Genomic DNA, 27,100 nt, shown 5'->3' on the forward strand with positions numbered 1-27,100 from the left:
TTACAGAAACCCTTATCTTTTAAATTGCTTTCAGCTCTGGGATACTTCTGGGAAGGAACTAAAAGTGTCTTCAATACTTGCCAAAAAAAGCGCTTGATTTTAAATAATTATCACAATTTCACAGGGTACAGAATGTTTAAATTTGAAATATATAGAAAATACTGAGTATTTTGTCATTGTTAAGCATTTATGTTTGTTGATCAGAAGAACTAGCTTCCAGTTTCCATTATGGGTTACAGTTCAGTGTCTAAGATGATGATTACAGCTTGTAGAGCATTAATAACTTTAAAACAAGGCATTTATAGCTTTTTACGAATATAGAATGTAGAGAACTGCAAACTCTGTTCTTTACAACACACTTCCCACTGTGAGAAAAACTTATTTAGCAGATTTTTTAAGCATGTTTGAGCAAAATTACTAAACTAGGGAGATGAAGCATTTATATCTTACTGTTGGGTACATATTTTTGTTATGCAGGAAGGATATGCAAAACAGCATGATTAAGCTCTCAGCAAGTACTTCTCAAGCCTGTACTTAAAACAGGATCCTTAAGTAACTTTACTATGTCTGCATGGCACTGAAGTATGTGGAAGCTGTATTTCAGCCCTGAGGAGCAGTTTAGCTGGGTTTGCAAGGCACTTTAACATGAAAAAGCAAAATAGACTTCACAAAAGGTGGGGATTTATTCATTAATTTTGGCATAATGCTAGATTGCTGAACATGTTCCAGGACCCAGGCTGACTCAGGTATTGTGGCCCAAAGATAACACTTTTCTGTGCAGCATTGCATGCCTCGCAGAAAATAGGGGGCCATTGTTTTACTATGTGGCTCATGCATGAAGGGTTATGTCTTCCTCCTGTTTGTTTAAAGCTCAAGAACTTGATCTGTTTTCCTCACTGGTATGTAAGTGGCATATTGGTCCTAATTAAGTAGAAAGTACGTACAGCTATAGGGTTAAAACCATGTAAAGTTACAGCTTTTCAATTTCTATTATGTTATCTTGAAGAAAGTTTGCATTAGTCAACTCTTCAATTTTAGTAAATAAAGTCTGTAACTACCTGTAACATCTGTTGTACTGATGATTGTGATTTTGTTATTCACTGATTCAGAAACTGAAGCATACCATTTAAGAGGCTATGACTAAATTGACATATTCACCTATACTGCAGTTTACTCTAAAATTAAATTACTTTATCCATAAACTTACTGAAGTACTGAAGTATGAATATAAGCATTGCTGTTCAGTGTAAAATGTAAAGCCTGGACTGCTCATACAGGTTATCCTTTCACTGTAGGATGTTTAAATGTTGCCTTAAGCCAGTCAGCAGTGGTGATTATATATAGTGCCAGGAGAAAAAGTATTATTTTTTTAAAGTCAATTGTAAAGGTGGATGAGGGGCCTATCAAACAACAACAACAAAAAAAATGCTTTTAAAAGGTGTTCAATGTACTGGAAAAAAGAATTACATGAACTTCATTCAGTGTTTTTGAAGTGTTTCTGAAATAGTGATTTTCTGGGTTTTTTTGTCCATATAACTTATTAAAAGAACTGGATGTGTGGAAATGGTTTCATACGTGCCCTTCCATTTCTATAAAATGTTCACTGAAGCTGTAGAGGGTTTGGGGCAAGTGCTAATGTTTGTGAGCTCAGCTAAAACCTGTGCTCAGGTCTCCAGTGAGTTCTTAACAACTTTTCATGCCCCTGTTATGGGAACTTTCCTGACTCTGTCATACCATCTCCCTCAACACCTTATCTTGGAGAAAGTCTTTGTGGTACCTTTAAGCAGACCCATTCAACAGTAAGATGACACAGTATAGTAAAGCAATCCAAGGCAAAGAAACAGCATTAGAAATTTAATCAGAATATAAGAACATTTGTAAAATAAGTATTATAAATGTCTCTGTATAAATAAATGCAGTTTTTATAATTCTATATCAAATAAAGAATAAACAGCTATTTTACAGCAGCTAGGAAACTAAAAAGCAGCAACACATTTAAGCTACAGTCAGGTGAAGATTTCTAAAATTACACTGTGTGGTACAGTACTAAAGGAGAAAATACTAGTAAAACCAGTAGAATAATACTGACATTAATGCAAACTTAGTCACATGTGCTTTGCAATAGCTAACAGTACATTCAAGCTGGTGAAGATTCATATATTTAGTTAGGAAAAAAAAAAGTACTTTTTTTCAGAATACACTGTGAAATAAGAGTTTCATGCACTCTGGTGACTTAGAAAATAAAAATCACACCCTAAGACTAATGAGTGTACAATGTCGGTTCTGCTGGTAAGAACCATCTATTTTTCTTGCTTTGCAAATGTATTATTTCCACAACCAGTGTTAAGTGCGTTAGGTTGCTGTGACTCAGGGTGATCTGCACACTTGTATACAGGCTGGTGTGCTGCTATTTCAAACAGTTGCATAAAAGGAATTAGTCTTTTGGCATTATCCTCAGGGTTGGTGCCATTTTAACAGGTACACTGGAACTGCAGCTAATTGTTAATACGAAACAGTTTTCACACTAACAGTAAACATTTAACCACTTCCCTGTTGGTCTTTTCTAGTATCCCAACAGATGGAGTAGTAGCTGCTTCCTTAGGCACAGTAACTGGTGATCTGGCAAACTATAGCTACTGCTGAGGCTGTATGATACCAGTCTTGCTTTTTCATCTATAAGCCCTATGAGAAGAAAGGGGGTGTGGCTTACACTTACTGATTATTTATAATTTATGCTAAAACACTTTTAGAGCACAGTTGGTAGGGAAGATGACCGGTAAATCAATGTTCGCTTTATGCAGAATCAGCAAGTTGTTAGGCTTGAAAAAGGCACTGAGGGACACTGCAGCTTTTTATACATTTAAACCCAGGTGCATTTTACATTTTCTTAATTTGTATCTTTCCTTTAAAGACAGTTTTCAATTCAAATGCTTTAAGCGTCATTGTATTATGTTTAACAACTTCTCTAGCTAACAAGAAACAGAAAAGACTGCGCATAAGAGGAAATCCGGTGCATCAGTGTTTTCCAGTCACCCTAAGTGAAAGGTATTTCACAGGGACAGTTTGAGATGACCACAAATTACATGGGTGTTTCAGATGCAAGAAGACTAAACTGTAACTCAATTTTTGCCACAGTACACAGTGGATAATTTTCTTTGTGTTTCTTCAGAAACAAGTGCAATCAGCTACCACTGGCACTTATGGCAAAACCCCACATTCCTGTTGGTGAGAAACTTTGCCATAAAAGGGAAACACCAGAGATAGACAGATACTTAACAAAACCCTAAAGACAGTAAGAAATCAGTGTACCTGCTCCCTCAACAGGCTGGTTTGCAAAAAGTTCCAGCTGCGTTATAAATTAAGACATGCAGTTATCTTGTGAAAAAGGAGTTATGAAAACCAATCCCAGGGTATCACTACCTCCAACTTAATTTTGGACTCAGCATTGTTTTAACTTGCTGTTTTTGCAATCAATCACACATGATGTTGGCTTTGTAGCTGCTGTACCACACTCTAGAGAAGTAGGAATCACTACCCTAAGAAGAGGAAAGCAGCTACAGTAATAACAGATGTCACAAACACCAACTGGTAGTTTCAGATGTAACCAAGACTTAACAATAATGCCATCTTCTGAACAAAAATTCCCAGAACTATTTTGGCTACCTAGCTTAAAGAGTAGACAAAAATGGTTCAAGTCCTCTAAAAATATTTCCTTAGTACTAGAACTTGGAAGAATAAAGGAAAGAAGTTATCGTAATTCTAAATACGCTAATAAAACTTGAGGTGCAACTCGACATGTAAAGCAAAAAGGATTGACAACTGCTGAAATCAGATTCACCTGCAAACGGGGCCTGAAAAATATGAAGTAGAGGTGTAACACAGTAACAGGCTAAAGAAGTTAATGGACTATAGTTTGGCATGGTAAAAACACAAACATGGAAGCTGTTTTATGTACTCAGTCAAAGCAAATTCTGAATGAAGCAGGTACTATGGCAGAGCCCTGTATTTTGCTCCTAGAGAGCTCAACCTGATTGCCATGCTTTGCTTAACGTTCATTAACACAATAGGCCAACCTTTACAATTTAGTCAGTTTGCTAAAATGGCAACATAATGTGACTTAAACAAGAGAGGCGGTTGTTAGCAGTAACAAAAACTAACCTAAGAAGCTGTATGAAGACTTCACCATTCACATTCTGTTTGTGGCTGTATATCCATACACCTACATGTTTATAGTTTTGTGCCTATGTATTCAATATTAAACAGGTACATTCATAATAAGTACCTTTTTTGGTCAAAACAAGTATAAACAGAAGACACTCTACCTCTTGATCACAGAAAGCTGTAATAAGCACTATATGCATGACAAAAATGGCCCAGCTTCTTAAAGAAAACCTTGGCTATAATGTATTAACAAGAAAAAAAAATCAACTGCTTCACAAAATAATTGCAAACACCATGCAATACAAATACCAGGAGGTCTCCTATAATTTCTTACCCAACCTTGGCACAAACTGTCTATCTGGCATGGTGAAACTCACAGCCTTGAGTCCTCTTACAAACTCTAAGAAATACACCATTATCATAGTTTTGAGGTGCAACTAGGGTTTCTTGGGTTTTTTTCCAAAGCAACAGGAGTTTTCCTACCTGGTCTGCACTATGACTGACAGTACTGCAAGCATGGTGCAAAAAAACCCAACCCAAACCAAGCCAGCCTATCACCTCCTCACTCTGCAGCTGCCTATGTAGTTGATTTAACCACAGCAGCAGGTCTTGAGGGTACAATACAGTGCAGAGGGAGCTCAGGTATTGGGAAAACTCTCAAATTATCTCCAAACTCCCCAAATTAAAACCTCTTAATGTGAATTATTTTGCTGTGACACTGTCACCCATGGGACATACATAAAATGGAAAAGAAGCTGTATGAATATAGACATAACGACACAGACAACATACATAATTATAGCATGATAATTCAGGCACTGCCATTTTACATTACAAAACAGTCCTTAAGGTTAACACTTACTTATATTATCCCCATGGCACCTCTCTGGTATCCCAGAGAAGGTGCTTAAATGTGTCAGCATTGACAGTCAGAGCTTTTAGTGTTTGAAGCTACCTAAAAGTTAGCCTCCAAAAGAAATTTGTAATGGCACTAAGCGTCTTTGAAAGAGATGCATTTAAAGTGAAGTTTCATTGGCGTGTGGTCTAGAGTTCTCTTCTTCTAGTAAAGCTATTCTTTGTTTGAGCATTCTTACTTGAGTTTCATGTCTCTCCACCATGGCCATCATTTGCGATTCCAGCTTCTTCAGCTTATTTTGATGCTTCTTCTTTGCTTTTTCATAAGCCGCTACCAAGTTGCTGTTAGAAATACAAGGCAATACAAGGTCATTCAAAAAGGCTTTTTCATAGCAGGTGCTACAAAAATCCACCCCAAAACCCCCCCTTCAGGGAACTCCAAAGTTTGGGTACTGATCATCTTCCTAAAATTTACTAGTACTTTAAAGCACATTAGATCCAAACCCAGATCAATGGCAATCTCTGTATCTTTTCTGGGGCACACGCACACCTTCACCAGTAAACAAGTTACTGAAAACATTTTTAAACGTGGTTCAAAGAGCCAGCTAGAGATTGCTGATGATGGCTTTGCAGAGCACTGTTTGTGAGTCTGTGTACCACAACATTAAACATGTGATGATTTACAAAAACATTGCATGGCCAGAATCTGCTTACAAAATCGATTTTGTAATTACAATCCACTAATCTTGCATTTTCCATTTAAAAAGTAACAGTTATATTCAGAGGATGGCATCTTGTTCTGACTAGGTCCTGCTAAGTATCTTTTGTGCCTCCACCTTGACTCGGTAGGAAAGCCTTAGATGGGTACTGCTCCTCACCACAAGGGCTTTCAAGGATAATTTATCAATGAAAACTATATTGTCAGCAATAGGGTCCTTGCAGGAAGGGCAGCTACAGTCCTCCATATTCGCAGTCCATCCAAATACAGTGCAAATAAAATCTGAGTGAGCAATAAAACTTAAGTGTGATTATCGAAGCCAGTTTATTAGTAAAGAGGCTGGAGCCAAAGAAAAGGGAACAATTCTAACAAAATAACAGATTAATAAATCTGACTAAACGGAGGTTTTGGTTTGTTTTAATAATAATGCATTTACTAGTAACTCAGTTAAAATTAACCTATTTCCCCCACTCTTCTTAGCTATGTAGTTTTCAGTGTCCTGCACTGGAGGTCTATACCTCCCCTATCTCTAACCTTAAGGTTAATGCCAGGATGCAGAAACCGCTCGTTACGGTAGGGGGAGGATTACAGTGTGTTACCACAACATGGCAAAAAAAAAAAAAAAAAAAAAGATCAGTCATGCATCCCTCTGCTGGTAGATCCTTTACCTGTTTGCCCTTTTAAGGTCGTTAACAAATTCTGCAGACTGCTGATGTCTGATTTCACTGCTCTTTGTGAGTCTCTCCAAAGCACTCACTAACTCTTGCACTCTAGCTTTCAGTTTCTTCTCCCTGGATCAGGGGAAAAGGAGGGAGAAAACCATTTTCAAAAGTGAAATAACACTTCGGTTTGCAAGTGCATGAATGGTTGTCCTCTGCTGGATTGACAAGCCAAAAATATTTTCCTTACAACTACTTGGATAATACAGGTGGTAGTTCTTACATTAAACTTTTCCACAAACGATTTTTGTAACATTCACCATTTTAGAACATAGGATCAGAGATGCAGCAAATAAAAGAGAAAACAAACTTCACTAGTGACTAGTGTATTGAATCAAACTAAGAAATAATCACAAAGATACATAATTAAAAATTAATACCTGGCACATGCCACCCATTGTGTCTTGAATGAGAGAGAAAAGAAAACTACCAAGGGAAATCAAACATCATTGTGATCATACAGGAATTTTAATTAAAAATAGCATACAAGGACTGCTGTTAAAGACAGTTTACTAAACAAGTTTCTTTTACTCAGAAATTACTATCGAATCATAGAATGGTTTGGGTTGGAAGGGACCTTTAAAGGTCATTTAAACCACTCCCCCTGCAGTGACCAGGGACATCTTCAACTAGATCAGGTTGCCCAGAGCCCCGTCCAGCCTGACCTTGAATGTTTCCAGGGATGGGGCCTCCGCTACCTCTCTAGGCAACCTGGGCCTGTGTTTCACCACCCTGAGTATAATTCCATTGATTTCAGTTACTGCCTCAAATTTACCCGAGTAATTTATACTACAGTCTGTATTATAGTGGATCACTAGGTTTTTTTAGCAGCCAGTAAGTCCAGTCCATGTGGCAGTGGGAAACAGAAGAAGAACAAGAAAGGCAGAAAAGAGCAAGCAGAAGAAATACAGAAGAGAGAGCACAAGCATTTTCTTTTTTGAGGTACTCTTTTCGATTCAAATAATCCACAGTAGTGAGGTTTAAAATGCTGATACAGTCACCAATACTTACTTACTAGTTATGAACCAAAACCTAATTACATGAAGCATGCCAAAATGGAAGTAAGATGCCTTATAATATTTTTACATTACAAATATCTCTATGAGTGGGGGGAAAAAGCAAGCAAGGGAGAAGTTCTGGGGAGGACTACGCATTACAGCTTGGGGTTTAAGCTGGCTTTAAAAAGCATTTCCCAGCTTATTCCTGGGGAGTTCCCTGCTAGAGAGCCAATGTCTGCCCACAGCCTGCTCCTATGCAGGCATAAAGACTGTCCCACCTTTTGTGCAGGGGTGCTGATGTGGTGACCTAGGAGTCTTCCTCTGTGACCCATCCTCATCGCATATACAGCCCAGAGAGAAAAACTTCAGGTTTGAAAATAAAAAAAAAAAGGGGGGGAGATAAGAATGACATGGATCTGGGCTAAACAGGGGCAAAGTTAAGATTTTAGTGTCGAACCTCACACTTGGGAACTTTGCACGTATGGATAAAATTTGTCCATGCTTTGCTGCCTAGAACTCCTTTGCAGTGCTTTGCTTTTCCCGCCTGTTTTTGTTGTCGTGCTGTTGAGTAAATTGGATTTCATCTCAGTAACAAGACTACAACTAGCTCCCACCTAAGTCCACGGAGCCACATAGGAATGAATACCCTAGAGTTTGTGAAAGCTTCCTCAGCTCTGCGCAGACCACAGGGACGCTCCTCACAACCCAGCTCCCCAGGCCGCAGTTCCGAGGCTGGCCTGGCAACGGCAGCATTTTATAACCAGAGACAAGGAGAGCACATGTGGCATGTTTCACTGTGCCCGGCTTCAGCAACAGAAGGGCTTTGACAAAGTCAGCCGGGGAAATATTCCAAGTTAGCAGTTTATCCCCACACACTGCAGACGCTGGTTTACTGCCCAAATTAAAAAGGACATAAGAGGGGCCTTGTTGATGAAGAATCACCAGTAATCTTTATGCGTCCTTTCACTGAAGTAACATACTCTCAGATTTCAAATTACGCAATCTTTTTCCCCAGCTGTTGAAAGCTCACTGCCACCCACCCCAAATATAAATTTTATTTTCATATCCTATCTTAACAGTCAGAAAGACTCAGCACAGTCTACAGTCAAAACCTGTGTTCTTTAAAGAAAACAGGAACAAAAAAAACCCAGTTTCTACTCGCAACAGAAGAAGCATTAGAAAAGATCAGACCTGGCAGAGGCCAGACCCATTAACTAACATTTGTGTGGCATTACTGATATGACAGAACAGAGTAAGGTAAATCTGGTGCTTGTCTGCTTCAAAGGACACCACAGCCAGAGGCTCTGGGGAAGGCTCAGTAGCACTGTGTCCAGCACTGTGATCCAGCATGAACAGCAAGTCCAATGGAATAAACACTTGTGGTATTTGGATGGGGAGAGAAAACTAAAAATCATGTGAGATTGATTTAATGTTACGTGCAAGAAAACACTACACACAGCCCCATGGGAAAGAGCCACAGTTTACTGCAGCTGAAGTCCTTAACACACCTGCTGTAACAAAAGCTCTATGGAAAAGAAACACAGTGGACTGACTTGGACAAACTTGTCATGCATGGTAAAGTTTTGTTACTATGGTGACTGTTACCTGATAAAAATATTACATCACCTTTTGTCTGTTTTTGCACTCACACCTTTCAACCAGTCATGTTCTGTCTGAACTCAGCTAAACATCAAGAAGTATGTTTTTATATTTGGCCTATAACATCCTTGTCTTGCTGCTTGCCAAAGATACAGAGCCAGCAGAGTGGTAAGCACCCTGGGCCTCCACAGGCTAGTTAAACAATCTTCAGATGCTAGTTCTGAATCATCTAGCTAAATAGGTAACAGTAGGTAATCCTTCAAATCTCTAGATGCCTTAAATCTACGTTTACACCAGTAAAACACATGGATTCCTTGAGCTGAGAAGATCCACACAGTACTTTTGGCTTTTCTTGATGTCTTTAAGTCAGTGAAAACAGCACTAGCTAGTGCCTACTCCCACCTTAATCTCTGCAAAAGCAATGGGTGGTTTGATTGCATGTGCTGAAATGTCCCAAAATCTTACAAAACAACATGTAGTGATCTATTTTTATATTTACTGTTCCCAATTTAAAACATGCCTAAATATCTTTACTTCAAGATGCATTTCTCAGAACAAGTAACACCTGAGTAGACAGGCATAGCAGCAAGAGTGAAGGCACAGTAAATACCTTGTTTGAGTCTGGGAAATGGAGATGCATATACACTTGGTTAATGACTATTACATGCAAAAAACATGTAAGGTTTTCCCCAGAGTGCTGTACTTTCTATTTTAGCAGCAGATGAGAGACCTCAGAGCTGTACCTTACTGGCTGGCCAGCAAATACTCTACCCCTTCGTAAAAATCCCATGGCTCATAATGCTAACTCATCCCACTTCTCTCCATTTCTATCACTAATTATCTCAGTTTGGCGAGAAAGAATTGTCCGTATGTGTGTCCCTCCAAAACTGATTGCTTAGTTGGGCTGTGCACTGGAGTAATAATGAATCCCATGGGGCTGTTTGGATTCCTTTAATGCATTACAGGGTTAGCTGTCTTTACGAGATTTCTAGCACTGCTTCACTTTCCTGATTGCTATTATAAATCAGCAGCATATGAAGAATCAGCCACTACAGGCTTACCAAGACAGAATATTTTAAAATAATAGTCCTAGTCATATGCCACATTTTCCTAGGATAAGAACATGTCAAAGCTGTGAACCAGTGATGGAACTGCATTTGATGTGACAACCATATGAACATCCTCCCGGTAGGGATCGTTGCATGGCTGTGGCATGGCCTTCTGTTGCCAGATAGTCTTCCAGAGTCTGAAAAGCAAATTCACACAGAAACTTATGTGCCAAACTCACACTGCTGTCATGCCCCAGGCCTGTACCAGTACAGATCCTGAGAAAGTATTTATGTATGTATTTTGATGGGAAGAGGGAAGAAGAAGCAAGTATTTTTAGGAGCACACAATTTCTGTGAGCCCCCAACTCAATCGAACTGCAGAAGTCAGCACAGCTTTTGCTTCCAACAGTTCCTCTTCCAGCTGGCTACTGACGCTGGAGCTGCAGAGCACACAGCCGTGGCACCTTGTGCAAACAGAGAAGACGAGCATGTATTCCCAGAAGAGGGAACAAGCTTATGATCTGAGGGCATGGCTTGCTTCCAACACAAGGGCTCTCTGCTGTGGGGCACTCAAGAAGTCAGCTGGGGAAATCCCTGACTGCTCCCTTTCCAAGGAAAAGATCAGAATAAGTGTATTCAGAGGCCTATGGCCTATTCCTGCATCTGCTAAAAACCACTATTTTCAGTGAAACACCCAACATGCTAGTTACAAAGACTTTTGTTTTGTATTTTCACAATCAAAACACTCAGCAGGCAGTTGCTAAGCAGTTTTCAAGGGCTTTTTGTTTCAGACCTACAGGATAGTTTGAATAGGAAGGCAAGGGGACAGGGCCTAACGTTTTCTCTGGTTTCAAGGCTACTGCTGCAGAGAGTGGGGAATACTGCCAGAGCTGTAAAGGAAACTATGTAACATCAGGCACATTTCTACAATTTCTGTCAGTTTGGCCTCCACACAATGACACCATGTTTGGCCCAGAATAATGTAAGCAAGGTCTTGAGCACCTTATATTTTCCCTCCTGTCTGGGCTTTTCCAGACATGTGCAGGTTTCATATGCCAGAAGTCTTCCCAGGCGGATTTTCCTGCACTTGCTCATTTCACCGAGAATTCCCCAGTGCTGCAAACAGGAAGCTGCTCTTCCCTGGCATGCAGAAAGTTGATTTTTCTGCCCCTGGCTTGGAGTGTACCCATCTAACTCCTCCTCTTGTGAAAGCACAAGCTATCACCCCTCTGCCCTGGGGTCAAGGGCACCCACAGCTCTTGCCAAATCTGGAGCAAAAGAGGAGTAACGAGCTCTCTCCAGACTGGGAGGTAAAAAATTTCCCAGAGCCAGGCAGAGGAGTCAGGGCCTTTGGGGCCTGATTATCCTACATCTTCCCACCCCCAGGAACATCCTTTACCCACCAGGGAGCATTGCCTGCGAGAAGCAGACCCCTTCAAATTCTATCTTCCCTGTTGGAGGGGCACCATTAGCTTCAGCTCAGCATCTGCCCCTGAGCTTCACATACCCAAAGTCCTGATGCAGCAGCCAGGCCAGGGGGACAGAGGTTTCCTGGGCATGGGTACCGATGCAGGCTGGCCAGCCCCCTGGCACGTGGGGTTTGAGAAGGGAAAGGAGGAGGAGCACCTCCTTCCATGGCCCCTAGCTTTCTGCACGGTCTCTGCTTTGAAGGGGAAGCACACACCTTCCATCCCACACTTTACTCCTAATCCCTTTCCTAAATATCCTCCAGTTGTTTTAAGCCTGGAACGTTCCCTCACTCCCCTGCCTTTTCCAGTTCCAGCTGAACAGGGTGACATGTGATTGTTTTTTGTAGGCATTTGACTCCTCTCAGGACCTAACAGCTGGACATTTAAAAGGAATGCAGATAAATTATCTTTTCATCAGCAGTTTAAACTTATACCTTATGTCAGATTGGCAGGCAGAATCCCCAACCCAATTCAAACGCATGCCTCTCTCACTGGTCTGAGTTGCCCTGCTAAGGAAAACAACTAATATGTAATAGAACTTTTTAAAGAGGCAACAAAACAACAGTATGGAAATGCCAAGAGTCTTAAAATCACCCTCTTCAAATGCCACGTCTCACCTCCTCAGGCACCAGTGGGCTTAAGAACACCCATGCTGCCTGCTACCTCTGCAAAGGTAGCCTTTTCTGATCACAGAGAAGACAGAGAGTGCATTTAAAAATGCCTTGCTGGTGTCAGATACTGTACTGCTTTTTTGTTTGTTTGTTTGTCAGATGCTTAGAGCAGATTTCAAAAACCAGACAGTACCACAGGCATGTGCTACACCACTGGCAGTAGGGAGACAGTCCAGGTGCGGTCTTGGAAACAACAGACTGGCAGCAAAAAGGGAGAACAGGCCTGAAGGGAGGCAGCAGCATGCCTGCCACACTCACTGCTCAAACCTCCCACCCAGTTTTGCCAACCCAGCCTGGAAGCTCTCCAAACCTGGAGCTATTTGGAGCTCCCTGTGACGATTATATCCAAGTGCACAGCAGCTCAGATAACCATGCAGTGGTAAGGAGAACTACTTATTCCATGTCAAAAATAGAGAAAAATAAGAAGGATGGTCATCTGTGATGCATATAGAAAAAATAGCTACCGAAGGCACTTCTGAGGAATCTGTCCCTTATATCACCATGAGTCATTTCTCTTCTTGCGAGGTTTCTCTCAGTGAGGCTCTCTGGGGGCATTTCCAGAGACAGGCCATGCCTCTTGAACCCCTCAGGCAGCCAAGGGAAACCACAGCAGGATACTGCACAGTCATAAAAAAGACAGACATCCCTGAAACTTGCAACGACTGCAACCCATGACAGTCTCTGGCTTTCAAATGTCTCAGAACTGTGTATCGCCTCATTTAATGGATGTGATAATGAGAGAACAGAAATACGCAGAGGTAACTGACAAAAAGCAGCTGATGATGCACTGGAAAAACTCATTAGTAGCTCTCGAATACCAACCCCTGCCTCCCTCCCCCCAGTTTTATTCACTGTTTGTTCATGCTGTACTTTGGCCACACAGAACGAGGATTTTACTGATTTGATTCTTAAACACCATTTTAAAACCGAATCATTAAAATATGGTGTGTTCTAGGCATTTCTCCTTTCATTTCCAAGACTTAGCCTTACTGATGTTTAAGATAGGCCAGAATTTCAGAGATGCTTCTACCTACTACTGGATTCTGCTATCATGAAAATAAGGGTGGCCCTCGAAAACATGCCAAGCTAATATGTTGTTGCATGAAGTTTGTGGAAGTCTAAAATAAAGGAAGGTGGCTTGATTTCTCTCTGGCTGACACTCTGTCAGGAAATAGTCTCTGCCATGCCTTGGCACAGCTTTCTGTTGAAACGGTTGCTCTCTCAAAACAAGAAGTTTGGCACAGCACAGGGTTGTGGTCTTTTGACAGGCATAAGGACACAAGACTGCAAAGAACATGACTGTGTCTCAATAGACACATGGAAGCTATTGCAGCAGGATGAATTTTCTATGTCCTACTAGAAATACTTGCAGTTTCCCACTTCCAGAGAGGCAGGACCGTAGCTCTGTGCTAAATGTACTTTTTGTTAAGAGAAAAAAAATTATTTGCTGGTCCTATTGTTTACCACCCTTTTCTCTCTCCATGGCAACTTCCCAATTAGTAGCATCATTTACCAGGTTATATCTCAGTTCAAAAGTCATTAGAGTGGTAAAAATGTAGCTTCTTTGTTGTGTTGCCAGGTGGAAAGTCACCCTTTTGCAAGGGAGATACTGAAACATGTCTAGACTGACAGAATTCACTTAACCCTGCACAGCCATCAGAGATCGTAATTTTGTGCCAACCGATGACCCAGCTGAGGTCTGAACAGTCGGTCTAGTTACAGAGTGTTTTGCCTGCCATGGCCTTTACCTATTATTGTCAGATCCTTCCTGCCCAAATATTTTAATGCTTATTAAAGTTTCTCTAAATGTTATCTCACACATGTGTGTGTGTATATATATATATATATGTTTATTATGCTTGGATTAAATGGAATAGTGCAGGAGTTATTAGTAGGTAAGAAGGCATCATAGTCAGGAGTAGAAACTAATCCATGAGAATTTTAACAAGATAATAAATAATGTTTAGGCCAGACAAGAGGCTATTAGCAATGAATGCCCTGTTGACAAGAACCTCCTAAAAGAACACAAATTAGTAGAACTTCAGGGACTAACAGTGAAAATATCCTGCTCCAAAGAAGGGTGTGAAGATAAGGGAAGGCCACAAATCAGTCAACATTGATAGCAGGGAACATCTTGGCCCAGAAGGTGTCGAAGTATGGAAACTAGGGGAAAGGTAATTCTGGCAGCGGGAGATTGCAACCACTGACTCAACTGAGGGACAGAAGGACTTTCCCCCACCACTCCTCTTGAGCATTACTGAGGGTAAACCCATCTGTAAATCGGCAGAGTAATCTCCTGCCAGATTGAGTTATAAAGGGAAATAAAGGAGGACCCGGGTAAGGGAAGGGTTGCTTGCACATTACTACGGGGATGCTGGGAATGCCAGCCAAGGGTCTGGGTTCAAGTCCTGGCACTGTATCTGAGTCCCAGCGAGGTCAAGGAATTAAGCACTTGCTGGTGTGAGTGCCTCACGTATCAGCCAAAGGTCTGCCCATGTGGTAAGGGAATGTTTATTTAATTGGAAATGTGTAATTATAATTCGATTTTAAGTACTGGTGTTTATAGTACTGGTTTTGGTCAATTATTAACAGAAAAGAATTTTGCAAAGTATGTTTTCTGGTTGTGGGTTTGAGTCCCACCAGAACTAACAGTCTGTGATAAACTGGAAATTATGGTCTGTTTATTGGAACTACAGTTTTGTTTAAGCAGAAACTGGAACTAAGGTTTTTTAAAGTAGAAATTATAATTAGGGTTTGTTTGAGAAGAAATTGGAACTAGGATGGGTTCAAATCAGTTGAGGGAGGAAATTTAAAGAAATCACCTTTAGGGTGTTTATTGAAGCATTGGAAGGAGGTGGGGTGTGATCCCCTCACAAGGAAACTATTAATTGAATATTGTAATCATTGGCGGCTGACGTATACTTTGGAAGATGAAGAGAAATGGCCTAAGAATGGAATTTTAAAGTATAATGCCCTATTGCAATTAATGTTGTTTTGCCAGTGGGAAGGGAAATGGTACAGAGGGCCTTGTGACAATTTGTTATTTACATTGTAAAATCACCCGGAATGGCAGAAGGATTGTTTTTTAGTGCCTAATGATCCTATGGTTTTCGCTTTAGAAAAGGATCAGGGGAGAAAGCCTAGGAGGTGCTGTTCAGGTTGTAGTATTGGGAAACGTTGCATCAAATATGGGAGACCAGAGGAGGAGGTAGAGCTATTGGTGGCCCCAGGGCAAAGGAGACCATATCGCCATGGCAAGAAAGGAGCAGAGGGGAGGCGGACAAGTTAAATTCAGAAAAGGAAGGGGATTTTAGCCCTGTTGCAGGGTGAACTAGAAGGGGAATGGGATACCATGATTTGGAAAGGGAGGAGGCACTCCAAGCCCCTCTCTGGCAAGCAGTTGGGAATGACAGGCTGGTCACTGTCAGGGTTCCATTTTCAGTGACAGATTTAAGATCTTGGAAGGAGTTAGCTGCGATATATAGGGAGGACCTGGAAAAAGTAGGAAAAACATTTGAAACTATAGTTAGAACCGAAGATCCAGACTGGAATGGTATACAGGTAGTATTGGACACTTTGTTAACTTTGGATGAGAGAACTATGGTCTTGGATAAGGCAAAGGAGGAGGCTGAAAGGATACATGCCCAAAGCTCCCATCCAGGAACTGTAAATGATCGTTTTCTATCTGTGGATCCCCAATGGGATCCTAATAACCTAGCTCAAAGAGAATTATTAACTAAATACCAAAGGTTGGTGATGTTTGGAATAAAGTATGCTATCCCTAAAACTCTGAAACTGTCTAAACTAGATCAGGTGATACAAGGGAAGGACGAACCTCCCTCTGAGTTCTATGAGCAATTAATGTCTGTGGCTAGGACGTATACAAATTCGGACCCAGAGAAAGAGGGAGGTGCTTTGCAGTTGGTAACTTCATTTGTAGGACAGTCTGCACCAGACTCTCAAAAGAAACTTCAGAGATTGGAGGGGGAAGATTTTAGGAATCTTAACAAGTTGCTGGAACTTGCATTGGAAAGTGTATAATTACTGAGAGACTGTAGAAAGGGGTCAGAAAAGGGAGTTGATTGCTGCATTGACTGGACATGGATCACAGGGAACAAGGGCATAGAGGCTGAGGCCAGGGAGGTGTGAGGAGTGGATTCCAGCACCAACCTCTGGATAAGGATCAATGTGCTATTTGTAAGGAAAGGGGACACTGGAAAGGGGAATGACTGTGGGGAAATCAAGTTGGTGGAGCAATTCCTGAACAGGCTGCTAGGCTATTAACTCTAGATGAAGCATGAAAGGACTGGGAGGCTCATCCCCAGCTAAGCCCCAGCTAAGCTACCCTGATGCTGGGGAATGAAAAAGTGGATTTCCTAGTAGACACCAGAGCTGCATATTTTGTTTTAAATACCTGTAAAGGGGTTTTTAGTCAAAACACTGTGAATGTAGTTGGTGCCACAGGGAAGGGGGAAAACTGAACATTCTTCCAACCCCTGAAATTCAAAATAGGTAAAAAGTAGTGGACACATCAGTTTCTGTATATGTCAGAGTGCCCAATGCCTTTACTAGGCAGGGACATACTAAGCAAATTGGAGGCTGAAATTACTTTTGATAATGGACAAATACAGGTACACATTCCAGACAGTAAAGCTCTGGAGGCCCGGGTTTTTATGTTACAGCAGCCAAAGGTGGAGAACGAGATTCCAGTGGAGGTGGAAAATGCAGTCACGCCACTAGTCTGGGCCACCAATATTCCAGGGAGATCAAAAGCAGCAGAACCAGTAAGGATACAACTGAAAGCTGATGCCCAACTGGTAAGGCAGAAACACTACCCTTTAAAATCAGAAGTAAGGAGGGAACTGGAGAACTTGATTAATAAGTTTATACAATATAAACTGTTGATAGAGTGTAAACCAATTTACAACATTCCCATTTTGCCAGTAAAGAAACCCCAGTTGGAGGAGTACAGATTAGTACAAGATCTCAGAGCCATTAATCAGATAGTGCAAGATATACACCCAGTAGCAGCTAATCTGTATACTCTATTAACAACGATCAAAGAAAATTATAAATAGTTCATGGTATTAGATTTGAAGGATGCTTTCTTCTGCATACCTCTCAAGCTGGATAGTCAAGCACTTTTTGCATTTGAATGAGAAAGTCCAAGCACAGGAAGAAAGACACAACTCAGACTGTGTTACCACAAGGGTTTAAGAATAGCCCTACCTTGTTTGGAAATCAATTGGCAAAGGAGCTAGAAGTACGGAAAGAAGGAGAATGAGAATATAGCTCTCCTCCAACATGTGGATGACATTCTGATAGCTGCCCCCTCGCAGGAGGAGTGCATTCAAATAACTGTTAGCCTGTTAAATTTTCTAGGACAAGCCAGCTACCGAGTATCCAAGAAGGTGCAGATAGCAAAGACCCGGGTTCTATACCTAGGATTCACCATTTCACTAGGACAGCAGGACCTGGGAACAGAATGGAAGGAAGCAATTCTCCAAACACCAGAACCAGTGGCTGGTGTGGGAATTACATGCCTCCTAGGGAATGGCCAGGTGGTGCCGACTGTGGATCCCTAATTATGGGTTAATTGTGAGACCATTCTATGAAAACCTCAAGGAATCAAAGGAAATACTGCAGTGGAGGTCTGAGTTCATATCTGCCTTTCAAACCCTCAAGAAGGCTTTGATGACTGATCCAGCCCTGGGCTTGCCTGATTTAACTACACCCTTTGAACTTTTTGTATACGAGAGACTCCATGAAGCTCTGGGAGTAATAACTTAGAAACTGGGATCTTGAAAAAAGGCTGTAGGATATTTTTCTGAACAGCTTGATAATGTCAGCAGAGGATGGCCAGGGTGTCTAGGTCTGTGGCTGCCACTGTTCTGTTAATCCAAGAACCCTTGATATTAACTACGGGAAAGAAAATGACTGTCTACGTACCTCACATGTTTGTTTCCATACTGGAACAAAAGGGTGGCCACTGGTATATCCCCAAGCAGGATGCTAAAATACCAGGTGGTGCTCTTAGAAAAAGACTACATGGAAATGAAGACAACTACTGCCCTTAACCCTGCAATGTTTCTAGATCCTGTGTCCAGAAGGGAGGAAGTGTTACAACGTGATTGCCTCCAAATTATTGAACAGGTCTATTCAAGTAGGAAAGACTTAAAGGACACTCCGACAGAAGACCCTGAAGAGGAATTATTCATAGATATTCACAGATTCCAGATTTACAAGAAAATCCACATCTGCCAAGAGAAGACAGGCTACCTCTGTTGATGAGACTGCTCTGCTGCAAAGCCATTTGCAGACTATGAATAAATAAATGCTTCCAAAACCACACCAAAATCCAAACCGTAACTGTATCCTGCTGTTTTATTTGGGTTTCACTCTGTTTCAATTAGCTGAGAACAACCTGACGGTTCTGCAGCAACAGAAGGACAGAATGGGAAAGCAGCAGAGAGGGGATCTGACAGGGCTTTCACCTCTGTGAAGACAGGATAGGGAGGGGTCAGCAAGCAGGGCTGCCAATTGATGTCACATTCTCTGACAAACAGAAAGACTCAAAACCAAATGAATTTTTGCCCCATCCTTGCAGCTGCTGTCCCCTGCATCAGTGTCTACTGCCTGCAGTAACAATGGATATGTCCAATTGCTGCATGTGTGCACTAATTGCAACCAGCACTGAAATACTCCTGAACATTGACATTTCAATATCACCTTTAGAGAACAGATTCAGTGTGCAATATTCACTTGTTTCACATCTCCCTCCTACCCCCTAGGGTTACTGGGCAAAATATTTTTGACTTTGAATTCTGGTCGTACTTCCTCGGTGGGTGAGGAAGGTGATAGGGGAAGCCACCAGGATCTCTCCTGGTTCACACACAGTGCCTGCACTTTTTTTGCCAAACAAGCGGGAAGAACATCAAGAGATCGGCACATGCTAAGTGCAAAGAGTTAAATCCACTTTATCTCATAAATATATCACAGCCACTTCAGACCATTCTGCATTGTTGTAGCACTTGCAGAGAGGAAAATGCTCTTCAATTATTTTCAAAACTCTTCTGGGGATCCATGATGGTATAAATTTCATTGTGATATCTGAGGCTCCATTCATCCAGGATGATAGTTAGAAACTGCTGGTATTTTTTAGCGTAGCTGTGGCTGAACAGGTTGCAATAAGCTTTCTCCATGTGTGAGGTAGACCTCCTACAGACTCTCAGAGAGAAGACTTCAGGATAAAGAGACCAGGCATTCAGCCTGATTTGGCTGGCACACTGATTAGGGAGAAAAATACCCTGTCCACATAGCTTGTGGGAACTGTGCTTGAGCCCCAGTGGCAGTAGCAATCACATTTAGTACAGTCGTATTTCCATTACACAGAGAATCTTTACTCCAAAATTTATGTACAGTTTAATCCGATTATTTTTCTTCCCCATTTCTGCCTGACAAACTGTACTTGCTAGGCCCCTGGCTGGAAATCCATGCTAATCAACTTAAGGCCTAGTAGATAAAGTTTTTTCTCTGTGTTGTCAGCAAACCACATTTCATGACTGTACTCAAGCCTCTGCTAACTAAGGTCACTGGCATCTTCTCAAAATCCAGGAGCAAATAACAAGAGCAGGAAAAAGCTGCAGCTTGATGGAAGACAGAAAATGCCAGCGGAGCTGCTCACACCAGGACTGGAGAGTGGGGGGGCGTGGGGGAGGCCACTGGCTCTGTGCAATGTTTATGCAAATGACTTTGTTGATGGGTTTTATCCACCCACACACAAATGAGAGTTTTGATTATTTTAACCACAGAATTTTGTTTCCTGCATCAAGCAAACTAAATACTCAGCAACTGCCAGACTATTAAGCAAATGGTATGAGATGTATTGATTCTGCAGTGGTAACGATCTTACATTTTTACATAATGCCTTTCAGGCTTAAGTGTCTCTAGGCACACTACAAGTTCCACCTATGAAAAACACACTTCAGGAATGAAACACCACAGCTGCCTGAGAGGATATTCCACCATTAAGGAGGGTGCAAACACCAGAAAAGCAAAATACACTCCTCTTAGCCAAAATTCTTAGTAGCATTTTGGATATGTTCTAAATACAATAACCAGATTAGGTATTAGATAGCCATGCCTTAGAAAAGGTGGAACAAGTACTGAAACAACTATCAAAACAGTTAATATCTTTGCCATGAAGTTTACCACATAGCTGGTGCAGTGAAAAGTGCTGTACAAATATCTAGTTAAAGTATAGCTGTACTGGAAGTTTTGGCTTAAAACCTGGCTGTTGATAAAAGCAGTTTGCCAAGACATCAATTTTCTCCCTCATTGGAAAGCTAATGCTTCACGCGAAAATGTAATTCATAATTGAACTGTGGCTCTACTTACATACTCAGAAGGCAAATGCAGCATCTGAGTCATCAAAATCACTGCAATTCCCACTCCTGTAAGTCCTACCCAAGATCTAATCTGCGACCAGCCTTAATCAAAGATCACACTTCAAATCCTGTCTTCACTACATGTTTTCTGCATGCCCTCAAGCAGTCATGTCACTGTTTTTTTACTCATATTCTTGCCTGAATGTTGACATTCCTGGCATTTTGAGGGTTTCTTAGGGATACAGTTAATCTGAATTTTAGACAACCTCAAGGAGAATGGAGCTAAGCACCATGTGAGGAATTTCATCAGCTGAATAACAGCAAGAGACAGGAAGGTAGAAGAACGTCAGGCTTTTTACTTCTCACAGGAGAAATCTGTGATCACTCTTAAAATCACTTGAGGGTAAGAGTGAAGGCTCAGAACTGACCTGCACCCTCGACCTACAGAACAAGTAATTTTTCTTGTGAAGGAAGTTACTTACCGCCTGAGTGCGTTTGTCAGTTCAGCAGTCAGTTCACTCTCGTTGTATGGTCTCAGCTCAGGTAGTGTTAATGTTGTTGCAGTGTCATCACTGCATTCCTGAGGAAAGAGGAAAGGCCATCTAATTTGAAGTTACTTACCATCTTAATGGGAGAACTCTGAAAACCTCTTAGTTCACAGCTATTTCACAGGTGAAATAAACATCACAATGTCACAATAACACGGGACTGTATCAACATACCAAGAAATGGACTAGGGGGTTAACATTTCACAATTCCTTCTAAATGTTTCCTAAACCACCACAGCTCACTGCTTTGCAGAATTCTGCTATAGTGTGCATAACTGCCGGTGCCTTATATTATTTTTGACACCACACTTGAAACAAGAAAGCACCAGATCAAACAATTCGAGTGATGCTTTGCCAGAAACAAATAAGAAAGACCCAGTTATACACTAGCTCTGGATTTTGTTTTTAAACATATTACTGAGGTTTTCTGGGAACACAGCAGTAAAATAACAGGATTAAAGTTTTTCTAGGTATCACTATTTCTTCATCAAATTATTAATGTAAATGAAGAATTATGTTTATTTTGCATTGTATAAGGGAGGAAAACTCTTCATTCTCAAATCATTACAAACTGTCTGACCTGTAAAAAGGGGCTGTCATTACAATGGTCCAACTGCTTCACAGAAATGAGCTTTATTTTTTCATATTTTGTGTTTGGAGTAGGGAGAGGGTAACATTTTGCTAAGATTCTCTTCCAGTGTTTCCATTGGGTGGCCACAGGCAAAACACAACATATTCAACCATAGTAGTTTGTATATTTGGCAAGAAGGGCTTTGTTGTACTCCTCCCCAAAATGACAACCTTATTTTAGCCCAAGCTGAACAGGAATTCTGCAAAGTGCTTGTTAATCATAGTGTGGAAAGAACAACCTAACAACTGGAGAAGAGAGAAAAGATGTACATATAGACAAAGGAGAATGATTAATGTGCAAAAGACTGCTATAAGGAAGGGAGGGGTACAATAAATTGTGCAAACACCAATTTTGGAAACTTGACTCCTGACCTTGCCCGGTTTGTCTTCTCTTCCACTGCTGGTTGAGCTGAGAGACCTCATTCTCTGCTCTTTTTGCTCTTCCACTTCAGACTTCAAGTGCTCAATATGGACAAGGTAGGCCTGCTCCTGGGCCTCTCGAGTGCTCAGTTTCAGTTCCAATGCCTTCTTCTCCTTCTCCAGCAGGTAAAGCTGTGCCTTAAGCTCTGCCATCTCCTCCTGTTGAAGAAATGTTATCAGCATGCTGCTTCATGGGACTACATACCTAAAGGAAGACAAGCTTAAACAAGGTTTTCGCCCACCCCTGTTACTTGAGCATTCTTTTCATGGAGAAAATTACCAGCATCCAGAAGGCTTTTTATAATCCCACAGTATATTTGTCAAAGGACCAGTATATCTTGAGATTAAGTGAGTATGACATCCCTTAATCAGCCTCAGAAATAAGCTCAGAGGCAACAGAGCAGCTAATGTGGTGCTGAAACTACAGAATCAGGGATCTGAGAGGGTTGCCACAGCTGCTGACATTTCTTTTGTTCTACCTTGTCCTTCAGAGACCACTGCCCTAAAAACAGGAGTGTCTGACTTCCTTGACAAACAGCTCCCCAAATGCCAAATTCCAATTTCCGATACATAAGAATTAGAGTTGGTTTATCTCATTACAGTGGGATAGGTTTGAGGGACTAGGACAGCAAACACAGATCACGTATTTCTGCCTCATAATACCAGCCTCTGTGCTAGAAAGTGTTAGTCAAAAAAGGTAACTGGGTATGGCACCATTGGATGTCCTTTTTGAATTTCCCTCTTCCAGATGGCCAGAATCCCAGTTACACACAACTGGAGATTGACAAAATTGCACTCGCTTATATTCCTCCATAAATGTGATCCACAGAAGATGGATGCTGGTACTTCATACAAAGAAGCTCAATTCTGAGAGCTACTTCTTGTGTGTAATTCTTCTCCCACTCTGATATTTACGACAGAGCTGTCAGCCATTGTAACACAACAACTGCTATTTGGGGATGGATCTTTGCTTTAACATCTGCTCTGACAGTGGCTGGGCAGAAGTTTAAGAACAAGGCATGAGTGCAGTGACCCTTCTTTCAGCACTTGCTCCCAGCTTCCATGAAAAGCAGGTAATGAGTATCCTGAACCAGAAGGCTCTTTGTGCTTAACAACACTTCAGAAAAGTTTCTTCCACAAAATAGCTAGTTGTTTTCTGAACCTAGGGAAACCCAGCATCCACAAAGCATTTAAAGAGATAGTCCTAAAACATAATTTACATTATGTGTCAAAAAAATGCCACCAAACAAACCAAAGATCACCAAAATAAAAATTAAAAAACCCCAACCCAAACCAGATTAATGTTCTCACTGTTGAGGCTGCCGTGCCCTAGGTCACCTCATGGGTGAATACCGAGTTCATGCAGCCATATTCTGTATTGTGGTTCATTATAGACTTGTTCACAGTGGAAACTTCTCTGAAAGATAGAAGTTTCTTGTTGTGTGGCCAGCCTAGTAACAAATAACTATTTCTTAATTTTTTTAAACAAAAACCCCATATTCTAGTCCCAAAATTATCAGACGTAACTTACCTTATTCTTCAAAAATAATGCTTTTTGTGTTATATCCATTATTAACAAAGATTATACAAACACAAATATTGGCACATATTTAGACTAAATTCTTTCTGTAGAAGAGAATCTATGTTCCTACCAAAAATTTGCTGTAATGTAAGCAGTGTACACAGGTGTACCACAGTTATAGCCAGCATATAGTAATCACAGGTAACCATTGGCTTATTCAGAATCACCAACCACGTAAAAATAAGATCCATTTTCTAAAAGCCCTCAGGCTTGAAAAAGTTTGTATGAGATTTAAAATCATTCATTTATTCATCTACTTGTTTGTGAACTGAAAGTTAGAAGCACAATCAGTTTCATTCAATGTGGTTTATAGAAATTTAGTTGTTAGGCAAACTTACCATTGGTATCCTTTGCCAACAGTAAAAATGTAAATAATAATGATAAATAATGATGGAGAAATTTAGTTATAGGAGTTGAACTGGACTGTCTGGTATACTTAAGTGTATGCATTCAGCTTCTTAAGCCTCTATTTCTAAAGCCATTAATCTACTTAGCCTGCTTAGTGAAATCTGAGAAGTAATTTGAGCAGAGTATTTTGGCCCTTATATGAACAGAAGATACTCTTGACAGAGGGCTATCTGAGTGGGAGGGGTCATGACAAGATCTTCCCAGGCTGGATGTTGAAGCTAGGCAAATTCAGCCTAGAAATAAGGGACATTTCCTTCCTAAAAGAAAAAGGTGAATTTAACCACTGAAACAACGAATCTGTGGAACTGATTTTTCCCGTCACTTTTTACCTTAAAGACTGGATGTTTGTTTGTACTACATATCCTAGCGCAAAATAAATTTGAGGATGAATGGTTAACTCCTTTGTTTATGAAGATGGTAAGCTTAGATCATCAAATATGAATTCACAAGTTTGCATCCTGACCCAGAAGACATATCATGGACTCCAAAAGCACCCCCGTAATTTAGTTTTCTTATGTCAAGGCAGTGTGAGTTTGAAGTAGAGAATCAAAGACAAAGCAGGGCAAAAGTGGAAGAACTTTTCGTCAGTGTCTTGCAGAAGCTCCCAGGGAAGGAACAGGAAGGAATGGAAATGTTAAAACTACTGTTGAGGATTCTGGTATGGGCACACACAATCTGTGAGGCGGGGTGGCAACAGTAACATTTCATGTGGGAAAATTTAAGTAGCTTAGGTTGACTGAGAGTTAATTAGTCTTTACATTTGCAGTAATTTCTTCCATGAAACGGTGTTTTCCAAAGACAGCTTCTAAATTTAATTTAAATTACAACACCACCTTTGTATATTTACTATCCCCTTTTTTGTCTAATTACAGGATGCTGATGAAACATTTTGCAGTTTAACATACCTGCTTCTTCAGAGTGTGGGCCCAAAGCACAAGCGGCATTTACAAAATAAAACCCTGATGGAGGATGTAGCAAATGGTCACCCTTCCAGTTGACTCCAGAAGTCTTTACAACCCATACAAAATCAGAAGCTTCGAGCACCAAAGCTGGCGGTCATTTCAGGACAAATTAATTGAATATTGATGAATATTTTCTACTTGCAGTCAAATTGTAATTCTGAATTTGGGTGAAAACTTGACTGGAAGTTAAATACTCCTGACTCAATTTAATCAGAAACACCACAGCATCCTCAAAATTAAAATTTGTGTTGGATGTGGTCATGTCAGAAGAATAAAACAGCAAGGACTCTTATGTGGCAAAAAGTCCAGGAGGATCACAGTACACAAGGTGGAACATACTAGCCTTCAGAAGTAAAACAAATATCAGAGCAGATAAATGCCATGCCCTAGTTAACTGTATTTTACAATATACATCTATAAGAGCATGAAATGCTGTAACAAAGTTGGACAACAGGATTCTTAACATTTTCTGTAAGGAGACTGTAGTCTCAAAGCACATTGTGAGCAATATTATCACCACCTGTACACAAAAGAGGAAAAAATATCAGTGTAGAAGCTGAGACTGCTTATCTCGATTAAGTCCTTTGAAATGCAGAAAGGCTGTAAACCAAGAATTATTTACATCCATCAGAAGTAATCTCCTTGCTAACTGGGGCATGACAACAACTGACCCCAAAGCAAGACCACTGAATGATGACAAACTGCAGGTGAGAATATATTTGGGAACATGGTTAATTATTGCTTGAAGCAAAGAACTGCATTTTACAGAAGTACCAGTGGGCCACTAAGTCTTATACTCTGGACCAGTAAAAACCCAGAACAAAACAGGGCACAGAGAGACCATCCCCAGACCATCTTTTTATGGATGATTTTCATCAATAATGAAGAACTAATGGTATAAAGACATTTTCGTAACATTATAAGCATAACACATACATGCAAGAAGCAATATAACTGATGTGGTGATCAGTTTTCACTGGGAGTCATAAATGAAAGGTGCCAGAAGATGCAGCAGAGATTCCAACATAGATAAAGGTTTCAGGAAGACCAGCACTAGGCCAGAAGACCCAGCAATGCAGGAAGTCCTTGAGTAGCTCAGTCAAGCTGTGCAATTCTTGTTAAGAATGTGTGTGTGTGTGTGGAACAAATTAAGAACTGCTACATTATTAAGTCCTCTGCAGCACAGATGAGTTCATCTGCTTCAAGTTAAGTGAAATATCGTAAGGAAATTTAAATTCCTCAGTTGTCTCAGAAGGCAGATGCATGCGCCGTGCTATACAAGGTACATATTCCAAATAACAGATGCCAACAATACACTCAGAAATCCAAGATATCCAAGAGTCCTGCCCTTAGGTTCTGCTATTTGATAGCTTGCTGAACATATGAGCAAGGTGCAACACAGACCTGAGCAACAATCATGGATGCTAATAAGGTAGCACATTCTCTTGGGACCAAAGCCCACAGAGTGCAGCTGTACCTTTTGTAATGCTTTATGCATAGAAGAAAGGCAGGAGTTTTCAATTTCTGTAGCAGGAGAGCACTTACCAACAAATTCATTCCAAGCTTTGACAAATTCAAGTTTTCATCATATCCCTTTCAGAAACCTAAGGATTTTCTGCAGTTGTGAATTTCAGCAAAATACAACACATTATAATGAATAACAGTACTGTCCATTTCTCTGTACCAGAAACGACTGAGGGTGACTTCAGCACATATGCACTGCACGCAAACCAACCAAAAAGAAAGGTTTTCTTCTTCTTCTAGGGACAATTCCTGCAGTGAAAACCTAACGTGCTAGGTCCAGCCAAAAGATAAGAGTTCTTTAGCGAACTGAAGGATTACCAGCACTCAAAACTTTGCCAAAAATTATGATATGCAACTGTTCATGTTCCTCCCAGGTCAGGGAATGCAAGGGCACCAATCA

General features: G+C 40.8%; 1 protein-coding gene and 1 long non-coding RNA gene across 7 annotated transcripts in view; one reads left to right on the top strand and one right to left on the bottom strand.

The window, feature by feature from the left end:
- Positions 1-1,839: 1,839 nt before the first annotated feature.
- Positions 1,840-27,100, bottom strand: part of MCC (MCC regulator of WNT signaling pathway) — a 237,752-nt gene continuing 212,491 nt past the window's right edge. For all 6 annotated transcript variants that reach the window (XM_064438842.1, XM_064438844.1, XM_064438843.1 and 3 more), the window contains 4 exons: positions 22,177-22,383; positions 21,109-21,206; positions 6,403-6,525; positions 1,840-5,358 (listed from right to left, as the gene is read on the bottom strand). In XM_064438842.1, coding sequence (XP_064294912.1) covers positions 5,178-5,358; positions 6,403-6,525; positions 21,109-21,206; positions 22,177-22,383 — 609 coding nt within the window. In that variant the 3' untranslated portion in view covers positions 1,840-5,177. The remainder of the gene's footprint in view (positions 5,359-6,402; positions 6,526-21,108; positions 21,207-22,176; positions 22,384-27,100) is intronic.
- On the top strand, positions 14,471-26,887 carry LOC135310612 (uncharacterized). The gene is made up of 3 exons (XR_010370680.1): positions 14,471-14,738; positions 22,348-22,572; positions 25,087-26,887. It is a non-coding gene; the product is annotated as an uncharacterized LOC135310612 (long non-coding RNA).

This window comes from Phalacrocorax carbo, chromosome Z (assembly GCF_963921805.1).
Source record: "Phalacrocorax carbo chromosome Z, bPhaCar2.1, whole genome shotgun sequence".
In the NCBI taxonomy this organism is placed as follows: Eukaryota; Metazoa; Chordata; class Aves; order Suliformes; family Phalacrocoracidae; genus Phalacrocorax; species Phalacrocorax carbo.